This window comes from Callospermophilus lateralis, chromosome 16 (assembly GCF_048772815.1).
Source record: "Callospermophilus lateralis isolate mCalLat2 chromosome 16, mCalLat2.hap1, whole genome shotgun sequence".
In the NCBI taxonomy this organism is placed as follows: Eukaryota; Metazoa; Chordata; class Mammalia; order Rodentia; family Sciuridae; genus Callospermophilus; species Callospermophilus lateralis.
The window spans coordinates 75,104,410-75,131,033 of NC_135320.1; the positions used below are offsets into that span (position 1 = coordinate 75,104,410).

A 26,624-nucleotide genomic window follows, 5' to 3' on the forward strand; every position below is an offset into this window, starting at 1 on the left:
ATAGCTGCCCCTGACTTGGCCTGGAAATGATCATGTATCTTTCAAAATCTAGCCCCCTCCGTTCGAGTTTTAACTTATTTCTACTCTGGCAGCATGTCAAATCGTATAATAATCGTGTTCACTTACTCAACAAATAAGTAGTCACTATGGGCCGAGCCATCTGCCAGTAGAACACACACTCCCCAAAGACAGAACATGTCCTAAAACAATCTCCTTTGGCCTCAACTAAAAAGCAGCAGCAAGTGTCTAAATTTAGGGTCCAACTCCTATCTTGTCTTTGGCACCTTCTAGCTACTCAATCCTAATCAAGTGACTATCTCTCTTGAATCTTACATTTCCTTATCTGGAAAATGGAAACCTAATACTTATTTCACATTCTTATTTAAACACTGGTTCCCAAACCTGGCTGAATATCAGAATCACTGAGAATCTTAAGAATGTGTAGAACAGAAATAATACAAAATATTTCCAAAGTCCCACATGATTCTCATTATAGCCATACTAGGAAAACCTCAGATTATAGGCCTAAATTATTCACAATGGAGCATACCTCAGTACTGAACATGAAGGTGACAGAATAGACGTGAGATCAGAATTGATGTGAGCTAAGGGGAACATGTGGAAAAGCACCCTGGACTTAAACCACACATAAGGAATCCCCCAGGACATGGTATCACCCCATTCCAATCCTGAGCCACTCTGAAGAGCAAACAAGAAAATTCCCAGTTCACACAGATGCTCAGCCCAGCCTTCAAAAGATGCGACCAGTTAAAAGTCTAGGAAGAAAGGAGTAACTTTTCCCAAAGGTTAATCTTTTGCTATTCAAAGCATTAAATTACCATTAAAAATGTAACAAGGGAGCTCAGAAATAGTTGGCAGTGAAGATGTTGGCCACTCCAACACCAACTATTATTAGATGGATGTTACTCAAAAGGCAGTTCAGAACCCCATGATCCTGGCAATGTAATGTGTGTCTTTCCAAATAAATAGGATCTTTCCTTCCTATCGTTCTGGTATTTCCCTAGTAATGGAAGACGGAGGCACAGCGCTTCTTGTCACCCCATCCTCACATAAATGTATTACAAGGTCAGGAATACAGACTTGTATGGTTCATCCCCAAGGCAAAAAGGGGGGGGGGGATGACTCAAGAATGTCATAGAATCTGCTTTCTAGAGTCTGGGATTAAACCAATTCTACAGACTTCAGGACTCAGAACCATGTATAAAATCTACTAAAATACCTTAACAATCAGGTATGACTCCTAACCCAAAATTCAGAAGCATCCGCTTCATGAAAACCTGGGAATTGTGCATCTCCAACATGCGAACAAAATCATGTACAAAAGGGTCTACTGTGTCCCCCTTAATACAAAAAACTGGTTATTAACTAAATGCTCACCAATGGAAAATTGATGAAATAAACTACATGTCTAAAAGAGCACAAAAGGGATATGGAAACTTAACACAGACAACCTTCAAATTGTACATTTTAATTTACAATTTATACCAATAAAAAGGATTAGTTACAAAAAGGGATACCATCTATACAAAATAAGGATTTTTGTTTTCCATTCATAGAGAATCCACTGTCATGTCTTACCTTGCCAAATCAAAACTAATTTATTTTGGTAAAATTATCCCAGAAAGATAGGTAATCCCGTCAAAGGTCATCAAATTATCAGCTTCCTATGTTTGAGATAAAATTTCATTCAAAGAACATTATGCCTTCAACTGAAGAATTCCCAAAACTTATAGACCTTTAGAAAAACTACTGCTCTCAAGCAAATAGGTTGATATGGGGGCACAGAACCCCTGGTTCACTTACCATTAGAATCGTACACACACAAGTTTCCACTCCTGCAGTGAGTGCCCAAGCGATATAATAGGAGTAATGGCTTCTAAAACTTTACAAGTAAATTTTATTGTGGCCACAGGTCAACAGCAGGACATTTGACAGTTTAGGTGCAGACTCTCTCCACCTACTATTTTATCATATAAATTAAATATGGAAAGGTACACACAAACTTTATTAAAAATGAGGAGCTCTTTGCAAACTCCTATTTCCTATTATAACACACATCACAGTTTAATAAGAATGGGGATGGGGGAAGGAGCCACACTGTTAGGGTACTTTTCCTGAAAACAAGCTGATCAAAATGTCCAAAATCTTTTTAGCTGACTCAAAGTATGGCAGTCACTCACCATGCTCCTAGCTGTCTGCTTTCAGAATAAAAAAAAACTATGAAACACCGCAGCCTACAAAAACTTTATTTGTTGATGAGCCGAGCTCTGATGGAAAAAGCTCACCTATGAAGGAGTCATCGTGGGTATTCAAGCTGGTCTGATTCACACTGTCTGTATATTTCAGACTCAAAAAATAATAAAGACCTTCAAATGCAAATGACTCTAAAGCCATTACACCTCAAATTATGAGTGATTCACTTAGATGTGCTTATATTAGCTTTAAAAAACGATTTACATACAGAAGAGCTGCACTTTTCTCACAATTAACTGAAACACTTGATGAAGAAAGGGCAAAGGGCAAAAAAAAAAAAAAGAAAGACAATTTTAATAGGGCACTTCAATGAACATACATCCAGAATAAGAATGAAATGGAATCAATGCCCAGGAGCCTCTCAAAGGGAGCATCTCCCTGTGGCCAATGTGACTTGAAACCTCCCTGTATAACAACCCAATGACTCTGGGTACACAACGCCAATATGCCCTGCAGAGGAAACACAAAAGGATTGTGTTCACCATAGTTTAAAATGAACTCCTGTGTTAGAAGCAACTCCACTAAAATTTGATCACTTAATTAGAAAACTGCCCTCAACCCTCATTAATAGCAATACGGGCCCATCCTGACTCCATGGTGTTTCATTAAGAACACCTGAAGAGGTGGCTAATGGTTGCTGTTGCTGTCAGGTTGGCACAATCCCCAAAGCTAAGAAAGTTTTTTATCCACTGCTTCAGTATTCTCCCTATTGTCACAGTTCTGCCACCAAAGGGGAAAATAACTGTGAACAAGTTCTTTGTGACCAAGCCTTGGCAAAGTCAATAAATAAGAGTCTGCCAAAGGCAGAACCATTTTATGGGCAACCCCACTAGCTGAAACTTTAGGGGATTGGGAAAAGTAGAAAGGAGGTGTGTGTGCAAGAAAGAGACAAGAATCCTTTTCACAGGGTTTGGTAACCCCACCCCAGGTGCCCAACTCGGTGCCAGCAGACTGGGAACTGCTAAAGCCCATTATTCAGACAGAAAAGGAAGAAAACACACCAAAAAAATAGTCAGTTTTGAAATTTGCACAGTTGATATTTGTTCTTCATAGCAGTAAGGACTTGAATGAGAATCATGAAACTTGAGGAACACTTGTATTTTCCTTCAGGATTTAAAAAAATTTGTCTCATACTGAAAGACTACATTCAGTGTGGGTCAGGTCCAACAGCGTTAGCTAGACTCGGTGTTGTTAAGCGCACCCAGCAGTGGGAAGAAACGTTGCCTGAGTGGAACGGCTGGTGGGCAGGCCAGATGCCACTCCTTCACTGGTCTCCAAGTCGAAAGCCCTGGCCCCAGTTGTGTCTACCACCTCCGCCATTTTGATCAGCAGCTCGCCTCATGCTAGCAGGGGGCACACCGAATCCTGACACCCCGCCTCTCCTGCTGGGCAGCCAGCGGTACCTGAAGAAACGGGGGAAACAAAGGCAGAGGAGAGAAGAAAGTCATTTCCACAGAATACCCCACCATTCGGCACATGTCCCTCTCCTGGGTGTTCCCATGGCATCTGTCATGGTGAAGGAGGCCAGGGACAATGCCTTATTTAACTTTGCTTTTTCAGCACCTAGCTCAATGCCCTGACCACAGATGGCACTTGCTTTTCATGTTTCTTAACTTTATCAAGCTTTCAGTTAAATTCACACTCCAAACATTTCTTTTTTAACTGACTATAAAAGTATTCATGCAGAACAGTATGGAAACAAAAAGATTACACCCACGAGCCCAACAACTAGAAAGAATGACTGATAGCATCTTGGTATATCTAAATATGGATCTAACTGGATCAAAGAATAAAATTAATTCACTGAAAAGGACAAATCCACGGGCTGCATTTGAGCCCTGCACAGCATTTCCACCAAATGGGAAAGAAGGCTTTAGGGCTGTACTCATATAATCTGTCCCTCAAGCACCTTCTTCCTATCTCCCAGACAGTGGGAAAGCTGAAGTCCAGAAAGGTTAGATGATTTCTTACTTTACAAATTAACAAATCAGAAGTCACCAAACAGCTAAGAAAACAAACCCAAGCCTACGCTCAATAGCATTTTCCCATTATTTCCCATTCTTACCTTTTTAGTAAACTAAGAATGTTTAAACCTATTCTTACTTATCAGATCCTAACGTTTAAATTTTGCTTGAAAGAGTATGAACTGCTACCGTGCTTAAAGCCGTCTTGGCAGCCACAGCAAGCTCTGACAGGCGACTTCCCAAAAGAAATGTGACAAGTACAACCTTACACTACAGCAGCTACTATGTGACCTTATCCTTCAAGAAGCAGTTACCCTACACCAAGGACTGCATGTTTATAAATCCACCCAGTCTTCACAACAACCCTATGTGGAAGACATTACTATCAGCCTTGCTTTATAAAGGAGAAAACTCGGGCAAGACTGAAGTTCTTTGAAAATGACAGTCAGGATTCAAACCCAGGCAGCCCAACTCCAGAGCTGATGCCCTGCACTCACTCCTTACTATAATGCAGACTCCTGCTAACAGCAGTAGATGACTCTGGTCCTCATTTGTTGTATGACCCTGCCTCCATGCTCCTTCACAAAAAAACACGGTCATCCTTTTACACAGAGAATTAACTATGTATAGAAGATATAACTGCTTTCCTAAACGGAATGCAAAATACTGATCATCTTAGCAACTCAACTCTTGTAAAAACAAATACAGTTTTACCATTAAATCAAAGTGTACTCTGAAGTGCTAGGTTCTGGACATCTATAACATCTGATAAATGTTGTATATTGTATCTGATACAATAATATACATAATAAAATAAACACCTGAAAAAGGCAATGCTAGGGCTGCCTGCTTTGCTACTTACTCTAAAACAATATGGAAGCCATCTCCATTGCTTAAGCGGATGGTGAAATTAAATGCAAGTAATTAGTATAAAAAGACACCCAATTATACATAATCAACAAAAATTTATGGTAATTTCAAAGCAGTTACTGTTTTTGCAAGGAGCTACATTTTGTCATCTGATCTTTATGCAAAAATTAACAGAAGGGCTTTCACCAAGAAAGAAAGCTCAAGTAGAACACAGGATACAGTGTGCTACCAATTTTGTCCTTAGAATCTTGTACACTTTTGTTGTCCATTATTAAGAAATATCTATAAGCCCTTACGTCAGCGTATGGCCATTTAAAGTAAAATAACTGTTGGCTGCCCCACAAAGTACAAGCTTTTTAATTGATGCATCTGCCATTCTACTTGATAAACCTAGATCAGAAAACCAAACCTGCTGCTATTATATCCTTTGATAATTAGAAAGCAGATTGGTCATTTGTTTTTTAGCCTGAAGGCAATCCAAGAAGGCTCAGAAGAGAAGGAAGTTTCTTTTGATTCTCTTAAAGGAAAAACAAAACAATAAAAACAACCAAAAAAACCCATAGCAACAATACTACATGTTTCTGTTTACTACAGTTCACGATAAAGTCTTTTACAAACATATTCCTAACCAGTACAAGGGAGGTGGAGGAGACCTACTCCCGTTTTGCTGCCCCCACAAACCCCTTGAAAGAATGACAGAATTGCAAAACACTAAAATGAGCAAGATGCAAAAGGTTGTTGTTGCTGTTTTTTTTTTAAGCTTTTAAACGCAAGCTATTACTGCATATCCCTGACACGAGATTAGGCGTGATTGTCAGGCAGACTGTGACACCCAGATGGTGATTTAACTGGTCATGCTTCAACAGCCTTTTACTTCACTGACAGAACGGCCACATTACTTACATGCTCAAGTGAGAGTCTCTTCTGGGCTCGTCAAACCCCTCCCCACCCCCAATATTAGGAACCCAGCACAGGGTTTTTATTTACTAAGTACCTGTGCTGTGTTCCCAGCAGTACGTCTTACCTCATCCAGTCCTGAGAGAAGGGACAGCCCCTCACTTTACCGACTTACAAATGAAGTTTGGTGGTTTTATTAAGTAACTTTTCAATATCAAAACTAGTATACCAGGTGAATGACATTCAAACCCAAAGAGCTGTTGCCCCTGACTGCCTCATTTTTAGCCAACCCTAAGGGCAAAGAAGGAACACAGGGATTGCGACTACACGGACTTTGAGTCTCTCATTTTAACTTCCAATAATGCTACTTTTTCTTTCTGTAATGTAAAATATAAAAAAGTTTAAAATTGCTAACCAGAACTAACTTACCCCTTCCTCAGTGGAAATCATGAATGAAACTGATTCTCCAAGGAAAGATCCACTGTCATCCTGTTCCTCTGCCCACCCCCTGCCCACTGTTTCACTCCCAGGAGCTGCGTCAGGTATCTCAGCCTTCTCAGCAGAGCTGATTCCCTTTCTGTGATGTCTCAACCTAGTCATCCATGGTCCCTTCAGGAGTGTCATGAAGGAGAATGGGCTGTGGCTCCAATGCCTGGCTTCCTGTGACTGTGATAGGGTAAGTCATTTATTGGCTGACATTGCTCCACTAGACAAGGAGATAAACCTAACTCTCCACAGAGCTTTTAACAGGGTGTGGGAGAACAAAGGTAGTACGACTGTTGTATGGGAAGCATGGGGAGAGAGAAAACACTTACAAAAATTGAGGTGTGGATAGAAAATTTCTTCCTCCCAAGTCCATTGGGTATCTGAACATCAGGAAGAAATAAAGATGTCCAACAAGATTTCCAATTAGCTCATTGATTACCCTGCAAACAGAGAGTCAAATTAAAGACATTCGAGCAATAAGGGGAAATGCACCAAGTTTTAAGTAATAGCAAGAGGAAGAGCACCTTCACTCAGCCCATTTACAGTCCCCAGGAGTCTGTGACAACTCTACAGTAGGCCCTTTTATAGTCTTGAGTGACAAATGCATTCTGAGGGAGAGGGAAAATCAGGCTGCTGAACCAATGTGGCCTGCTACTCTTCTAGGCCAGCAGCCCCTCTGACATCTCTTTCAAGCCTCAGCCTCTTCTCAAAATACTTTTTTTGCTACTTCCTGCTTCAGGAGTTGGGAAAGCTGCAAAGCAAACTTCTAAGCACTTTCATGAATACTATATCTGCGAAACACAGGCAACTATACAGTCTACCAAGAAAGAAGAATGGGAGTGAGGAAAAGATGGCTAATAAGCACTAGCTCCCCCATCCTGGAGTCCTTATGCTTCTCTCTTGCTTTGCATCCTTGAGTGTAAGACACCACACAGACTCCTTAGGAAAGCTGACCTACACCCTTCATCCTAAAATAATCTACTCCAGGTTTCCCAGGGTTTACACAGAGGTCACCCCAAGGTTTTACGAGTCCACTGTTACTATTACATATCTTTGTCTTCACCCGCAACATGATTCTGCAATCAATATCACCTTCCAGGTGGGGGACAGTAGCTTTATCATGTTCAGAACATGTTATGCTCTAAACAGTCTGTTGTTCAATTCATTCACTTCTCCCAATTTACATGCAGAAGTCAGAATCACACAGAACAAATGTGTCAGATACATGAAGATCTCATACCATTAAATTCTATTAAACTCTCAGAAAATATTTTTAGTGTTAGAAATGGGAGATCTTGCCTGGGGCAGTGTTGTACACCTGTAATCCCAGCTACTCAGGTGGTTGAGAATGCCTGCAAGTTCCAGGCAACCTCAGCAACTCAGCAAGGCCCTTAAGGAACTTAGTGAGACCCTGTCTCAAAATAAAAAATATAAAAAGGGTTGGGTATATAGTTCATGGTAAAGCACCCCAGCGTTCAATCCCCAATATCAAAAAAAAAAAAAAAAAAAAAAAGAATAGAAATGGGAGATTTTAAAATAGCTGCACCTTGATATTTGACCTTGCTTAGCCTAAATTTCTATACCATCAAACCACTTACAAAACTACTTCTCATCTGCACTTCTGTGACAGTGAGCAGTTTCCAAGGCATTCAAGAAATGCCTTAAGACACAGCAAGTCTACGGAGAGCTCTTATAGGAGTCATCTCAGACACAAATTAGTACTACATTGGCTTAGTCTGAATAATCAATTAGGAAATGCATATTTATTCCAACACAATATATAGAAGACACTGTCTAATGATAAGCTAACAAAATTATAACCACCCAATGTTCAACGTAATAAAATCACCCTACAATTTAACCAATTACATCAAAATGTAACTATTCTTTAAGGTTATAATACATCAATATTAAGATTCTTTAGGATTTTATTAAATTTGGAAAAGAAGATAAAGATGAATGGAAGTTTCCCAAGGATCAGTTTCCAATTAAATAAATCCAATTATCACTTACGAGCCTCCAATGATATAGTTGAATCCAAGGATAACCCAGGGTAAATAACAGGCCTAGGGAAAAAATATATGTAAACATAAATACCCACACCTGAGGAGGACAAGCTGCTATGGGGACTAAATGGGAAGAATATATTCATAAGGGCTTTAATAAATCCTTTGGAAGGTCACTGCAAAATTTTTCAGATCAATCTATCATCATTCCTACTATACTTTTAAAACTTCCTGTTGAAAATGAGACTTATTTGTAACTGGAAGATCAGAGTTTGTTGCCCATAGTTCAGATGCAGTTTCCTGTCCTGCTGAATTAATATTAAGGAAGAGCTTCAGAAAGTAGACAAGTATCTTTGCACACTACTAAAAACACAATTTATAACAGAACACACTAAGATTCCAACCAATGAATTACTACAAATAGTTACCTTGAATTTTTACATCATTACACATAGATATCTTTAACTAATATGTTCCCAAGTGACAGTTCTCCACATGAATTAAACATCTAAGTCCCTATCAACTTCAAGACCTCCCACCAAAGGTTAAGGCATTGCAAGGAATGCCACAAACTAGTAAAGGAAGACTTATACATTAATAACTTTAAAGCAACTTTGAGGTAAATACTATAACAGGAACATAAAGCACTACAAAAGCCCAAGGCCAAGACTAATTAATTACAGGCAAGAGACTTGAGAAATACGTTCTATCTTGGATGGGTAGAATTTACAAGAGGAAGGGTATCAAAAAGATGTTAAAGGTGGGGCTGGAGTTGTGGCTCAGTGGTAGAGTGCTTGCCTAGCATGCACGGGATATTGGGTTCAAGCTTCAGCACCACATAAATGTAAAATGTGTGTCTACCTAAAACTTAAGAATAAATATTTTTTAAAAAATTTTTTAAAAAGATGTTACAGGTGAAACATTGTTAGAACAGGTACAAAGGGAAATGTTTTGGAGGCAAACAAAAAAATCTGTTTTCACTAAAGTGTTAAGCACATAACAGAGTGAGAGAGTGATAAGAACAGATCTTTGAGAGAGAGAGAGAGAGAGAGAGAGAGAGAGAGAATTTTCTAAATATTTATTTATTTATTTTTAGTTTCTCGGTGGACACAACATCTTTATTTTATTTGTATGTGGTGCTGAGGATCGAACCCAGTGCCCCGCGCATGCCAGGCGAGCACGCTACCGCTTGAGCCACATTCCCCAGCCAAAACCAGATCTTAAATGGCAAGTTTCACATGGTAGCCTTCCTTCTAAAAAATACAAACACACACCCACACACACATACATACACACACACGACATCAATCAGGGATATACATACCCCTGAGCAGCCTGAGGTACAAAGGGGATGGGGAAGTAACAATAGTTAACAAGGGACTCTGGGTCTGCTGAGAGCTGGGCTACAGAGGGGAGAAAGGGGCTTGCCTATGGTATACTGCTCTGCAGTGACCTCTTCTGGACGAGTCAGAAAGTACATCTCTTGGCTGAAGAGATTTCTGCAAAGACAAATGAAAAGGAAATTTTTCCAACTAAGGTAAAGTACCTTAAATCGTGTTCCAAACCAAAATGATACAATCATGTCTCTGTTCAGCTGGGCCCAGACATAAAGTACTGACATGATCAGAGGAATCATCAGCAACTGCAAAAGAAGTCAACATTTAAAAACTAGGCTCCAAGAGCACTTAAAGGGGGTTAATACAAATCTACTATGCCTTTTACTCCTCCCCTCCAAAAAACTTCTCACAGGTATTCAAAAAAACAAAAGAAAATTCAACTGATCAGAATTCCAAAACAATCCTATTATTTATCATACAAAAAATGCTACAAAACTCTAGAGTAAAATACAACATAATTATATACTTTAGACATATAGTAAAATACAACACAATTATATATTTAAATATCAGAGTCAAGGTGTTATTTAAAAAAAAGTTTAATTACCATATAATCTCAACTTTTAAAAAATAGAAACCATCATACATGCCTAGAAAATACTGCATAAACATTATTCTCAATGTTCAAACATAATATGAAAGAAACTATGAGCAAAAAAGCAATAATTTCAGTAACTCATATAGGAGCTTCAAAGTTTAGCAGACTTAAGATCTTCAAAATACAACATCTATCATTGTTGTATAACTTCAAAAATAATAATTAACCACACAGTTCATATTAATTCTAACTTGTCAAAGGCTATTAGTAGTAAGTCTAAATAGATAAAGGGGCAAATAGATAGTTAAAGGGACACTTACTTGCATATCCATTGCTAAGCCAGTAATCTTGGTTTATACAGTTAAAGATCAGATATAAAAAAGTTTTCTGTACCCATCAAGACCGAGCGGGTTATTATCCCCCATTTAAAAGTTCATTTCATTCCTATGTTCTGAAGAAAAATGCTTTTCTGTTATTTAGACTATTTAACCCATTTTGTGCCATCAATCCAGATGTGGAACACCTCTAAAACAAACTGAGTGACAAATATACCACTTATGTTAACTTTGAAATAATGTCTGAATACTTTTATATTCATAAAATTGAAAATCTGGGACTTAATGGGTTAAAAAAAAACATTGAAGAACACAAAGGTTCAAATCTTCATCATGAATATTCCATAAGACTATACTTCAAGGAGAAATAGAAGTTAACAGCCTCAGCATGACTTAGTCACCTGGTGTCTATTTTCTGTGCCTTGCCTTTGTGTTTTAGTATCTCTCTTTCAAGTAGGGAATAGAGATGCCTGTGCATCTGAAATAAATAATGATTCTACTCACACTCATGGCTCTAAAACATGGATGAAGTCCAAAACTTTTTTTTTTCATTCCCTTAAAGGAAAGGGTATCCAAAGTCCTACATTTTCTGGCTCCTGGCCAAGTTTAAACAGAGACTGAGCCCAACAGAAACTGTGAGCCACCAACTCTGCCCAGGACTTGAGCCATGGAGTCCCTTCTGCTACTTTTACCATCTGTAAAAGCCTCACAGTTGGAAGGGTACTGCAACTGTGGTTGATATAAAGCAGAGACGGACTGTATCCAGAGATGGGTAGTCTATAGAGGGACTAAATTATTATTTAGGACCCCAAAAGGACAGCAATGGAGTCAGAAAACACTGCTGTTGCAAATTAATTTTCTGATAAGGACCACAGATTTCAACAGCTGTCTCATGGCACAGAATCTCTTTGTGCTTCAGTCAACAAGCTGTCACCCATGAGAACACAGAGAACTGAGAAAAAGGAGGAGGAACAGTAATAAAACTCAACCAAATGTGGAAAAACCCCACAATAGCAATGTCAAGAAAATGCACCACGGGCTGGGGATGTGGCTCAAGCGGTAGCACGCTCGCCTGGCATGCTTGCGGCCCGGGTTCGATCCTCAGCACCACATACAAACAAAGATGTTGTGTCCGCCGATAACTAAAAAATAAAATATTAAAATTCTCTCCCTCTCTCTTTAAAAAAAAAAGAAAAAAAGAAAATGCATCACTTAAGGACTAAATGATTTACCTCAGTTTTTTAGAAGAAATTCAATTATTCTTCTTAATTATTAATTGTAGTAAACAAAAATGCAAAAACTATATAGTTTGAGATTTTATAGAATACTATTTCTCAAAACCTTAAAACAAAAACTGGTTCATTTCTGGCCCAAAATAACACTGAAGGATACCACGATGCAAATCCAGTTAAAGAGAAGCATGAATAAATAGTCTGCCGGCCTCCCATCAAATGCTCCTGGAAATGAAAATAAGCCAAATGTCATGGTTAAGAACAGAGGGAAACACTTAAGCACAACTACACTGGCAGCTCACTATTGTGACCACTATTATTTGACACACACATCACGACTTGTCCAGCAGCAGTTTGGGTACTGGGAGAATTCAGTCTCTTGTCTTCACAGAACGTATTATATTCCAGTATGGGAAAATGACATGAGGGAGAAAGGGACACAAAGTTGAGAGCCAACCTTTCCACAGTTTGACTTACTCTTCACACTGCATTTGTGAGGTATGATGGAAAGACCTATGACCCTCTTCTTATAGATGAGGAAATAAAGTAACATGACCAAAATCACATGGCTTGCTGGAAGGTGAGTGAAGTCTAACTACTAGTTCATGTTCTTATCACTGCACCATTAACCAGGTTGTGTTTTATTACTGGGCAGAATAATTAACAGCCCAACTCTTCTAATGATGATGCCTATCAGAAGCAGAGAAAAGAAACACAATAACTAAGTCACTCTAGCTCAAAATTTACCTTTCCTCCCTTCCACATTTTACCAGTTATATTAAAAAAGAAAAAAAAAACTTAAAAAGTGTTAGAAAAGCAGAAGAATATATCTAAAAGAAAATAGGTTTCTTCAGCCACAGTGTTAATGATGCTTCATGCTAGAGAGTCACTGTGATGAATCAAAGCTGAGACTCTACTGAAATTTCTGAATTTTAATTATAGCTGTGCTTCTTTGATATAGTTTCACTTTGTGATTTCTAAAGATTCTTTAGATTGAATAGTTAAGATATTATAATCACACCAACTATAGTACTATGTTATTTGGCATATTTACAAGTGGGAATTTACAAATAACTGGTCTCAAATTGCAGGCTTGTAGTTCAAATCAGAAACCTCATAAATAAGCCAACATTGCTATATACTTAACCAATTGAGCCTGGCAGAAAAATATGCAAGTGGCAAACATTTTGTCAAAATATTAACATGAGGCTGTATGGCAAAGAGAAAATGGGGAGTAAGTAAACCTGGGTTCCAATCCTAGTTATCCTATCACAAATAACTCCGTGACTTCTAGGTCATGTCACAACTGCTTCAAGCAGTTTTCTTGTGCATGAAATAAGAAGGTTAAACAGATGATCTCAAAAATTCATTGCTATACTACTGTTCATAGCAGCGTTATTCTTAATAACCAAAAAATTCATCTAAACCAAATGTCTATTAACTGATAAACAGATAAACAAAATGGAGTGAACTCCTAATATATATTACATGGAAGAAACTTAAAAATATTATACTAAGTGAAAGAAGCCAGTCACAAAAGGCCACGTAATGATCCCATTTGTAAGACTATTGTAAAGTTGATTATGAGCTGGGCACGGTGGCACCTACCTCAAAGCTATCTGGGAGGCTGAGGCAGGAAGACTGCAAATTTAAGGTGAGCATGGAGCAACTCAGCAAGATCCCATCTCAAAATTTAAAAAGAGCTGGGAGTGTAGTTCAATGAGAGTGCTTGCCTAGCATGCACAAAGCCCAGAGTTCAATCCCCAGTACCACTAAAAAAAAATGATTATGATAATGTTTCACAACCATGACAATACTAAAATCCACTGAGTTGTATACTTTACTGAATGAATTGTGTGATATGTGAATTATAGTCATCCCTAGGTATACATGGGGGATTGGTTCAAAGACCACCTTCAGTTACCAAAATCTGCAAATGCTCAAATTCCTTATATAAAAAAATGGTATATACTATTTGCATATAGCCTCTACACATGTACTTTAAATCATTTCCACATTAGTTACAGTATCCAATACAATGCAAACACTATACAAATAGTTATTATACTGCATTGTTTAGGAAATAATGACAAAGAAAATTCTATACAGACTCAATTTTTTTTTTCAAAAAATTTCCAATGTAGATGTAGAACAGAGAGACAAGCAAGTGTCTATCTCAATGAAGCTATTAATTAAAAAAAAAAAAAAAAAAAAAAACTCTCAGCCTGAATATTTCAAAGTGTTCTATAACTGGGAAAGAGGGGGCAATTTCTAAGAAACTAGGCCTAATAATCCACAGATTTCTTAAATATTATTCAGGTAGAATAATATTAAAAATTAGGTGTATTTGAAAGGCATGTATTTGCCAGGTATGGAACACCTATAATCCCACCTATAATCTCAAGAGGCTGAAGCAGGAAGATGGCAAGTCCAAGGCCAGCCTTGACAACTTAGTGAGACCCTACCTCAAAGTAAAAAATTAAGAAGGCTGGGGATATGGCTCAGTGGCTCAGTGCCCCTGGGTCCAATCCCTGGTGCCAAAAAAAATGAAAATAACATTAGGATATTCTTTTTCTTTTTTTAGACACAATACCTTTATTTTATCTATTTATTTTTATGTGGTGCTAAGGATCAAACCCAGTGCTTCACAAGTGCTAGGCAAGTACTCTACCACTGAGCTACAACCCCAGCTCCGAAGATTATTCTTTAAGTCCTTACATTTCAGAGGTAAATACTCAAATATATACAAAGCAAATGATATCATTCATTTCTGGTGTTTTGTTCCAAAGGGGGAGTAGCCACTGATATAGATAAATAATACTTGCTTATGAGAAACCTGTTAGAGGTGGGTGTAGCTTATGAGAAACCTGTTAGAGGTGGGTGATGGTCAAATGGATTCATACTGGCATACTACAACATGGATGAATGCTAAAAAACATGCTAAGTGAAAGAAGCCAGTCACAAAAGGCCATATGAAATGTTCCAAATAGGCAAACGCAGTGAAAGATCAGCAGTGGTTAGAGACTGGGAGGAAGCAGGGAATGAAGAGTAACTGCTTTGGGTTTTGAGCAGGGAGGGTGATGAAAATATTCTAAAAGTAAACTGTGATGACAGTTAAATAACATAGTGAATATATTCAATCACTAAACTGGACACTTTAAAACAGTAAAATGAATTTTATGTTATATGAATTTGATCTCAATGAAAAAGTTCAGTGATTTTTTTGACTCTACTTTTGTACATGCTTGAGTTTTTACATAATAAAAGTTTTAATCTCCACTAAGGAGATGAGCATGTTATGCAAACTTCTGATCTAAAATGGTGAAACTGTCTTGGCACTGTCAGTGAGCATGTACTATCACTATGCCATCTCTTTATATAATGCTAACTGCCCTCAAAATTCTTCCAAGTAAATATAGGGTTAGTAATTAAGAAAGAAACAATACATAAAACAACTATGGATAACATACCTGCTTCAAGTCGTGTAGAATACTGATATAAGAAATACAAATTGACCAAATAAAGAAATCCAGTTCCTGGACCCACAGGAAAATAAAAGGTGGCAGTGATTGGCCTCCAAATCTGTCCAGATCAAAATAAACACAGCTGTTAGTTTCTCTAAGCTGGGTTAATTTTTTAAATAAATAAAATTAACCCTTGTGAAGAATTTTCCTCAATAAGAACTACTAATGTGATACCATCAATAAAATTCAAGAAAACAACTGAAGAAAAGTTCATATCAATTACAAATACATCAATTTGCAAATCAATTGAATGACATCATAAAATAAGCCATACTATTTCTAAACAAGTTGGGAAAAAAAAACAAACACAAATACTATAGAAGTATATGGTTAGTCTTTACTGAAATCAGGCATATAAGGCAGCCTAGGTCAAAATGAATTACTGCAAGGTGTGGTGGCACACACCTGTAATAATCCCAACATTCAGGAGGCTAAGGCAGAAGAAATGAAAATTCACAAGTTTGAGGCCAGCCTCAACAACATGGGGAAAGCCTATCTTGAAATAAAAAATAAAAGGGGCTAGGGATGTAGCTCAGTGGTAGTGGTAGAACACCCCTACTTTCAATCTCCAGTCAACAGAGGTCAAGTGGGTTACAAAGACTTCATTTCCAACAGTACCTCTATTTACAAAAAGAATATACTGGGATGACAAACTGTCCTAAAAAGAAAACAGAAATTTCTTAATTTCAAACTGACGTGCTAAACATGCAATGTGACAAAAACAATACTCCCCAAAACAAAAAATACAAGAGTCTATGTTATGTCTGGGTGTCCCATACATACAGTCTGACATTTTTTTCAAACAACTGATCAGTCTTTTGTGTTACTATTATTCATCCTTCATCCTATTTGATACTGCGCTGTTTTAAACCTTGTTTCATTCCCTTGAAAAAATATTTCTATTGGCTTCACAGTATTTCTCTTATGTGTACATCCAAACTTCATTTAAACTGTTAAATTGCCACAATGAATATTCTTGTCTATCCTTTTTATACACATACATACAGGATAAATTCCTGTGAATCAATCTGCTAGATCAACAGACATATGCATTTATTTTGGTAGATATTGCCAAATGCCTACAGAAGTGTTTGATCAATTTATACTTCCTTCTAAAATGCAGATGAGTGCCTGTCTTCTCCCACATACTCACCATTTAGTAATTTATATTCACAAATCTGAAAATTAATTTTTGCTTTATGAGAAAAATTAAGTACCTTTCAGGACTTAAAAATTTTAGACTGGGCATGGTAGTGCATGCTTGTAACCCTATGAACTCAGGAGGCTAAAGTGGGAGGATTACAAATCAAGATCAGCCTTGGCAACTTAATGAGACCCTGTATTATAGTTTAGACTTAAGGTATCCCCCAAAAGCTCATGTGTGAGAGACAATGCAAGAAAGTTTAAATCTAACCAGTGCATTAATTCCCTGATAGGTTTAACTGGGCGATAACTATAGGCCCTAGGGTGAGGCCGAAGGAGGTGGATCCCTGGGGGTATGCCCCTGGAGACTGGAGCTCTGGGGATTTAAGCCATTTACCAGGGAGCCACATCCCCACCTTTTTTGTAATTTTATTTAGAGACAGGGTCTCAGGAAGTTACTCAGCACCTTGCTATTGCTGAGGATGGCTTTGAACTCTGTAATCTTTCTACCTCAGCCTCCTGAACCACTAGGATTACAGGCGTGCAGATAACATAAATATTTAGGAAAGATCAGTGGAGTAAAAGGAGGAAGTATGAGAAAGGGAAAGAAATATAGAATGAATTAAACAAAATCATGTTATCTGTAGATATAAATGTACCAACAGCAATTTCACCTTTATGTATATGTAGAAAATATCAACCAAAAACAAATAAATGGGACTAAGGCTGGGGCTCAGTGGTAGCACACTTGCCTGGCATGTATGAGGAGGCACTGGGCTTGATTCTCAGCACCGCATATAAATAAATAAATTAACTAAATAAAGGTCTATCAACAACTGAAAAAAAAATTAAAAATTCCCAGCCAAGAATTCTTTCACAATTTTTAGTTTTCTATAGAACTATCTCCATCTCCTTTTATACCCAACCACCAAAGCTGTACTACTTGAAAATTAAGCCAGGTTTTCCAAGGATACAACCCTATCCATAAATAAAATTTTGTTTCTTTTTTCATTCCTGTTAAATTCACTGGCTAGTAACTCCAGAACAATATTAAATAACAGTGAAATAGATGGCCTTCCTAGATTTTTCAATGTCAGCATGATATTGGCTTTCACTCTTACCATGTCAAAAGAAGCAAGACCTGACATGAGAGAGGGGAAATTTGGTCTTGGTATAAAATCCCAAAAAACTGCAAGACCACAATGAATGAAAGACACCACGAACAATTCAGGTGTGTCTGGAAAGGAGGCTATCAGTCACACGGGGCCTGGCCAGACACAGAGCTGGGAAGTTACATTTTCCAAGTATAGGAAGGTAATCCTCAGAGCTAAATTTCCCATGGGGGAAAACCGCACTGCACATACCCAAAAGGGACTTTCCAAAAACTTTCCCATATTGAACCAGTAAAACAAAATAGGTTAAAATTCACTTAGACTTGATCACGACTTTATCATATACACAGTACAGTCTAATGAAAAGAGCACTGCAAATAAGACCGGAATTTAAGTTTTTGCTGACAAGCTACCATTTTTTCAGACTCAATTTCCATCTGTAAAAGGAGAAGCATATATTACTACTTGCCCTACTTTAATGGTTTTGGGTAGAGCTAGTATTCTGTCCCAGTCTGACTCCAAAATCTGTGATACTAAACCCCTATATTTTGTAACATTTCTCACAAATGATACAATATAATGAGGTATAATTATAATTAGTAAAAATGTTCAGTACCATTATACTGGGATAACCCTGGAATGAACTAAGAGTAAACCTATAAATTCATTCTCCTTGTTTATGAAAAACACTAAGAGTAAAGACCAGAAGCAAGTTCTGGCCTATGGGGCTGTGAGAGACTGGATATGCAAACTGGCTTTCATCATCTACTCAGTGACATTTGTCCTATGACTTCTGCCTTCCTATCTTACAGGGTTTGTAAAAGCCTGGAATTAAGAAAGCAGATTAAAATGGTGCTTTGTTTACAAGAAAAAAAAAAAGGTATGCGGGTGTTACTATCACAATGTTTTAGGAGACGCCCACCGACCTGGGTTTTACAAATCACATTTAAGCTACCCCCATATCCCTGTAAGTTACTCAAGGCCCAATTTTAAGAAAAGAAATCTCAAGGTTTTTTTCTGACTACATTTTCTCTAAGGCTGATATCACAACACTATTTTTAGCCACTGTGTGCACCTGTTCTTTAGAAATCAGTGTCTGTCAAAATACCTCATTTCTCTTCCCTGTTCATTAAGCTTACCCTTGAGTTATACTTGGCTTTCATTGATCTAAAAGACTTACACTTAATATTGTTTTTGTATTACTTTAAAATTATAATTTGAGCCATGCCTATATTAAAATCTCCCAAATAATCTGCTAAGATAATTACAAATGCCATCCAGAGCCCAGAGAGGGGTCTTTTAGTATGAAGAGCAAATATTTTTCTGAACTTTAAAAAGGATCATTCGGTTTGAGATTAAGAAAAGTCTACATAGATCATCAAGCAAGACAAGAAAGATGACGAGAACCTGTGTGCCAAATACCGATGTTAGCAAACTGGCATTCTTTTTTTAAAAAAAAACTAAATAATAAAAGAAACTTTTCTTTCTTTTTTTTTTTTAATGAAAGGTCCTCAAAATCAATTTAGGGTTTAAAAAAAGTTATTAGCAACCATCAATTCTACTTTTCAATATATACTCAACAGAAAAGCATGCCTATGTTCACCAAGAAGTATCTAGGTTCACAAAGACATGTACTAGAATGTTCATGGTGGCACAGTTCATAAAAGCCCAAACTGGAAACTACTTCAAAGATCCATTAACGAATGGTAGAATATTTAAATAAATTATAATACATTCACACACTGGAATTATGAGAATGAGTCTCTAGAACCACATGCAACAATACGGGTAACTCTCCACCACACCGTTTATAAATGAAGTTCGACCCATAACTACACACTGTGTATTTCCAGTTACAGAAAGTATAAATCTTGACAAAAACAATCTATGTTTCTATTAAAAGTCAAGAGAGTAGTGATCCTTGTAAGGGTTACTACCAGAAGGTAGCAAAAGTGAGGTTTCAGGGTGCTAGTAATATTCTGCTTCATGATATGGATGCTGGCTAAATACATGTGTTAAGTTCTGGAAAACTCAACAAGCTACAAATAAACAATATACTTTCTTGTTTGCATACTGTAACAATAAAGTAAAAATTTAAGCCATGATCCAATGGGCAACCTTATCTACAGACCACTGTAGAAATGTCTCATGTGGTCAAAACTGCTAAGGACAGATTTTCAAATATTCATACCAAAACACTAATTACTACAGTTTTAAATTCAAACCTTGAAGCTACTTCCATTCAGCCTACAGTCAAAGTTCATTCTCCTTCCAGTTATATGTGAAATGTCTCTCTCCCCCAAGTCACTGGGTTACATGTGATGCCACAAGCAAAAGCTTGATGAATATAAACATGAGCCTGAATCACATACTTGGTTGGCATCATTTCTTATCCCTGGAAACAAATTAGAGAAATTGAGAGTTCTCATCTCCACATTACAAATTGAGATGTTTTAAGGGGACAAAAAAATAGGATAATAATCCAGCAGTTATATTTCTATTTCAATTACAAATTAAAACTAGAGTCTTACTATCCATGGAGAGAAGAGAGTAAGGCAGAGTTCCTTATCAGCTCCTAGGTAAAACAGGCAACTATTTTTTGAGTGGCCTGTTTATCAGACTACATACTGACATTTTACAAACATTTCCTATGTGTTCTATTTAACAGAGGCATGAATAACATATTTCCTCACCTTGAAATTGCCTGTTTTTGTGCTTCTGAAATTAAGATGTATCTTACAATTAATATACCTATTTAATATAATTCCTACTCCCTCCCAAAAAAAGCTGCAATAATTGATAAAGCATCATATAATCAATGGAGTCTTTTCTGAGTTAATTTATTATTGTATTACCCCCACTTTTAGGTAAAGAAATTGAAGCTCAGATGGGATAAATAACTTATCCAAGGGTACACAAGTAGTAAGGAGCTGAGCTGTGCTTTGAGACCATGATTTAACTACTTGAAACCCTTTGGTCTTTCTGTTCTAACAAAAAAAGAAAAATAATTTGCTATAACTGCTTTGGAAGATATCACCTTCCAAAACATTTTGCTGAACACTTTATTATTTTCTGGTAGATATCATGCAAAGTAGTTAAGTAAGATAATTTAGCTCTATCTTCAACTCCCTGAAAGAGAACCCAAACTGCAGTTGTGTATGAAATGGGCTAACACTCATATCGGAATGACTGAGGAAGTAAGATAATACATGGAAAAGCACAACACACATATAAGGGGGGATAATGCCCAAAGAAAGAAGTATTACAACACAGGCAGCTCTGGGAGACAATCTCAGAAAACATTAGAGCAGAAGGAAATTGTCATCTCTCTTGTAATCAAGGAGCAATAATGAAGACATTTCATCACTATTAACTACTTGACTGATTTCTAGTATGAGGGACTCGAAATAGGGAGAAACTGTAGACAACCATATAGTAACTCTTAGCACACACCTGTTTTGACCCATCCAAACTAGTAAAATAATTTTAAACTTCAGAGTTCCAAACCATCAAGCTACACAGAGGAAACTTTTAGATAAGGAGGAAAAATAATTCATCACTTCCATCACAATGTATAATTCTAAATCAATCATTCTCCTAATTTTTAAGTTGTTCAATATTCAGTTTCTAAGGAAAAAGTGAGCCTTGCAGAAATTGTGAAACCACCTCACACTGTCCATACACATCAGCACCATGCAGATTTTCCTCCACTGCAATCGATCTTCCAGGTGGATTTGAAGCTGAATTGGTCCAGAATGGGCAAGAGTAGCAGGAAGCAGACAAGGTGTAATTGCTGGTCCTTCCACCAGAGCACCAACCTGCCTGCTTGTTATCCCAGTCTCAGGATAACAAGCCTGGGAGAAACAATTCAAGAGTGATGGGAAAATCATGGAGGTATGGCATGAATGACAACTCTCTAATCAGTCTACCACTTTTAACATTATACACCTACAGCCTATTAGAAAGGATGTGTGTGTGTGTGTGTGTGTGTGTGTGTGTATACACACACACCAGGGAGCATATGCTAGGCAAGTACTCTAACACTGAGTTACACTCCCAGCCTCTTTTATTTATTTATTAATTTTTTGGAAACAGGATCTCCCTCAGTTGCCCACGCTGGCCTCAAACTTGTGATCCTTCTGCCTTAACCTCGCAAGTAGCTGGGATTGGAGGTATGCATCAACACACCCATCTAGAAAGGCTTTTTTCTATCAAATATTTTACTAATCTTACTATATAAGGTATAAGTGAACAAAATTTCACAAGGGTCAAAGAGCCAGTTTTGACAGGTCCTTCTCACAAAATGACTTATGAACCACTACTCCCCATGTGTGCACATTACCCAACATGACACCAGACACAAAGTGCACAATATGTACTCTGCCAACAGAGCAGTACGCAATACTGTCAGCAGAGTACATATTGTGCACTTTGTGTCTGGTGTCATGTTGGGTAATGTGCATATATGTGCTCTAGAACCATATTCTAGTTCTAAACAACTGCCTATCTGACATGTCCGCTTGGGTGCCTAAAAAGCATCTCAAGACTTAACAACAGCCAAAGCATGATCATTCAACCATACTCCCCCCCAACACACACACACACACCAAATCTGTACCTCCCCAAACATTCCCAATCTCTGCACTTCCCCAAACATCCACTCAGTTGCTCCTAAGAAAACAATGGTATCCTTCGAGTTCTCTTTCAACCATCCACTCTGTGGCAATCTTGTCCATTCCAACTCCAAATCCATCCAATTTCTCTTTTTGCAGCCACCCTAGTCCTAATCACCACTGCTCTTGCCTCCTTTCATTTCTCTCTGATCCCATTACCTAGCCCTTCCCCACACATCAAGTCCACTCCATAGGGCAGTCAAGGCAACTTGTCAGTCCTTGGTTTAAAAGGCTGCCAGACTTCATAGTGCCCTCAAAATAAAATTCAATGGTAGAGCCCTCGCCTACCATGCACAAGGCCTGGTTTTGATGCCCAGCTCTATAAAAAATAATATAAAGTTTAATCTTAAACTTCAACATGTCCTAAAAGATCCTTTATTATCTAGCCCCAACCTATTTCCTATCTTTGCTTTACAGCACTCATCCCTAGCCATTCCCCTGTCTTTATCTACCAGTCCTCAACCACATGACTGTCACTGTACTAGCTTACCAGTGCTCTATGTTCCCAGTTCCTGTCCCAAAGACTTTCAACTTACTATTCCCTCTTTTTGTAAGGCAGTGTCCAGACCCACATCTACCCAAAGACATTCTTCAACTGCCTTCTGAGGCTTTTCTACAATAGTCCATCAAATATTACACACTCTTCATCACATGTGTTTTCTCTATTTTCTTCATGGGAGCAGGAACCTTTTCTGTTTTATTCAGTATTACATCCCCAGGACCCAGCACATAGCAAGTGTCCAATTATTTCCATGAATTCAACCAGCATATAAGCATCTGCAATGTGCTAATCACTATTCTAGGTGACAAAGACAGTAGTAGACAAGAGAGAGATCTGGCTCTCATATGGAACTTTACTCTCTCTAGGGAGAGCAGATTAACAAATAATAAGGGGTGAGATTGAGTGAGAGGCCCCAAGAAGCGGGAGCCTGCAGGCATCCCCTGCCTCGATTAGCTACTAATACTTTAGTTAGCTTTCTCAGCTACAGAAGCCAACAGCTTACACAAACCCCACCCACCAACTAGCGGAAAATTCAGTATGGTCTCAAACTCTGGTTTCAATAAGTAGCAAAAAAAAAAAAAAAAGGGAGGGCGGCGGTGGTAAGGGAGATGGAGAGAAGGAAGGGTACTCTTTTATGTAGGGTGATCAAAGAAGACCTTGCTGGTATGACGGCATTTGGGGAGAGATCTGAAAGATATAAGGAACCAAACAAGTAAGCCATGGTTACCTTCCTCAAGCAGAGAAATAGCACATGCAAAGGCACTGAAGAGGAATCTAGTTAGATGCCAAAGGAATAGCAGGATCTCATTATGGCACCTAATGTACAGGTGTTGCTGAGTAGTATGAGATGAGGTCCAGTGGAGGGCTTTATAGGTCAGTAAAAAGACTTGGATTTTACTCATCAACCGAGAAGTTTTTGGAGGATTCTGGGAAAGCTCACACAACATTATTTAAGTTTTAAAAAAAACTCTTGTAGCTGTCCAAAGACTGCAAGGACCACGGTTAGAAAGATAGTGGCTTGCAAAAAAAATAAGAAGGGGTTGTATTCTGAAATATATGTTTAAGTAGAATCAGTAGGATTTTCTGGCAGATTGTGGGGTATTAGAGAAAAAGGAGGATCACTCCACAACTATCAGCTTACGCTCCTTTAATAATAGAGTTCTATTTACTTCTAGAGCAAAGAGAAAATGAAGATTTGGTTTGGGGCACCTTGAGTGTGACTGAGATGTTTATTGGTCATCTAAGTGGTGACTTCCAGAAGTCTAATGGATGTACAAATCTGGAAGTTAGAAGATACACCTGGACTGAAGATCTTTATACCATATTTGCTTTTGATAGTTCTACTTACATACACATGAAGCTGAATGAAATCACCTGGCTGCAGGGGGAGGTGGGTACAGGAGAGGTCCTATAACTGATCCCTGTGGCACATTCCAACATTTAAAAATTTTAACGACGAAAAAGTAGTAAAGACTAAGAAATAATACCCAGTGAGGAGGAAGGCAAGAGAGTGTTGCTGGAATTAATCTCAGATTTTGAAATCTTAACTGCCATTAATTAAAGCTTTTTTATTTTTTTATTATTTGTGGACACAATATATTTATTCTTATGTGGCACTGAGGATCAAACCCAGTGCCTCACAGTATGAGGCAAGTACTCTACCAATGAGCTACAGCCCCAGTCCCACTAATTAAAGTTTTAAATCACAGAATCCTGTGAATACAGATAACCTCCGGGAAACTGACATTCTCTCACCATGAATGATACTCTAATTTTTTTCCTTCATGCTTAGAAAATAACGAGGTCTTCCATTTCTGAAGCAAATTACTCTCTACTCATTCCTTCATACACTTGTAACAGAGGTTTACTTGATGTTTTGATTATATACTTGTAGCTTTGAAACTTATGTTTTTTCCTTTTCCCCAATCTTATTTTCCCTAAACTTCTCCCTGATCATCTTTTCCCTAAACTTCTTCCTGATCTCTCCTCCCTAATCTCATTTTCTCTGAATCACTTCTATAAAAGCTCCCTATTCCTGCGGATAGGCAGAATCAGTCTTTAGGGCAGGAGTCCCTCTGTTTCTCCTTTGCTAGCAAAGCAATAAACCTTTTTCCTTTTTCTCAAAACCGTGACCTCGTTAATGGACTGGCACTGGGGACAAGGACCGAGCTTTAGCAACACACTGATTTACTGCATGTAAGATTCTAAGTTTGAACCAGGGGGAAATGCAGATAAATAAACTCATTGTCTCTAACCTTAGCTCATTTCTATGGAGAGGAAAGAAAAACAATGACAACAACTCAGCTAGAAGTTGGTCAAGAGAACACTACAGATTAAGTGACGCCACGTGGGTGACAGAAGTAGGTCAGAAGGTACTGCACCAGGTGAACCCAGTCTGATAATCAGCCATCCAAGAGACTGACAACTATCTTTGCCTCCTTCACTGAACGCGGAGCGCGGGAAGCGCTAGCTTACTCAACAGGTGAAGTTACTCCTTTTCCACCAGGTCAAACCCTGTCTCCAACTATCCAAGCCCTAGCTCTGGCCCCAGGGCCTCCCGGGGCCCACAGGACTCCACCCTAAACCGCTGGAGTCGGACGCACTACAAATCCCACCAGGCCCCGCGCGCGCACATACGCCGCCGCCCGCCCCGCCACCGCGGGGCCGTCTGGGGCCTGTAGTCTCCATTCCCCAACGCCAGCCAGTACCTGGAAGCGATAGAGGAAAGCTTCGGGCCAGAGGAAGAAGTAGGCTGGGCTGATGAGGCCGAGTTTGCCAACCAAGGGGACCGCGACGGTGGCAGCGAACCAGTAGCGCGTGATGATCGGGATGCTCCTGAACCAGTCCCCGATGTCCGACATCTTGGCCTCTCAAGTCGCCAGGATGCGCACAGCCGCGGGTCTGTCGGTGCGGGCACCCTCTCTACGCGGTCGGCTCAGCGAGTGGAAGGTGTCGAGGCGGAAGCCGCCGAAGCCGCGGTGCAGAAGGCGGAGACCGGCAGACGTGGCGCCACCGAATTCGGACGAGCGAGGCAGCGTTCTGAAACGAAACTTCCCCTTCCGGCGCCGCGAGTCACGTGACGCGACGTCCCCGGCTTAAAGGGCAAGCGCTGATATTACTCCAGGCCCGGGGCTCGGCGTTCCGGGGCGGAGCCAGACGACCACACGCCTGGGAGAAAGCAGTGGTTGCCAGAAGCAACAGCAAATGCTCCAACCAATGGCGAGGCCGAAGGCTCTTAACCTAGTTCTTGCCCGGAGTAGTAATTCTTAATCGGTGCGCCTGGAGGATATTTAAAGGGGCAGAAAAAAAAAACGTGACCAGGCCCTCATTTGTTCACTCACTGGACACTTACGTGTTTTCAAGCAGGGTTCTAGACATTGGGGATGCTGTGGCTGTCAGCCCTGTCGTGGTATCGTTTCTTCTGGAGCTTACATTTTTGTGAGCATAAATAATAAATTAATAATGGAATGGAATAAGATCATTTCACAGCAGAATAAGGAAAATAAAATAAGATGATGAGGTAGAGTGTCAGGGTGAGGTGGAGGCTTGTGAGGAGATGATGGCTACTTTATAGGAGAATGGCCATGTCCCAGGAGGTGGCCTTTAAGCAGCACCAACAAGATAAAGATCTGAAGAAAGGAATTTACTCGTATATACACACATATATACAA

The 26,624-nt window shown here is 38.8% G+C and overlaps 1 protein-coding gene across 1 annotated transcript; it reads right to left on the reverse strand.

Moving 5' to 3' along the window:
- Window positions 1-3,456: 3,456 nt before the first annotated feature.
- Window positions 3,457-25,898, reverse strand: Derl1 (derlin 1). Its single transcript, XM_076836038.1, has 8 exons — window positions 25,662-25,898; window positions 15,470-15,581; window positions 12,160-12,224; window positions 10,753-10,779; window positions 10,044-10,139; window positions 8,505-8,557; window positions 6,821-6,931; window positions 3,457-3,677 (listed from the first exon to the last, which is right to left on the reverse strand). Exons 1-8 carry the CDS (start codon window positions 25,812-25,814, stop codon window positions 3,539-3,541), a joined length of 756 nt encoding a protein of 251 aa, XP_076692153.1. The 5' UTR covers window positions 25,815-25,898; the 3' UTR covers window positions 3,457-3,538.
- Window positions 25,899-26,624: the final 726 nt, after the last annotated feature.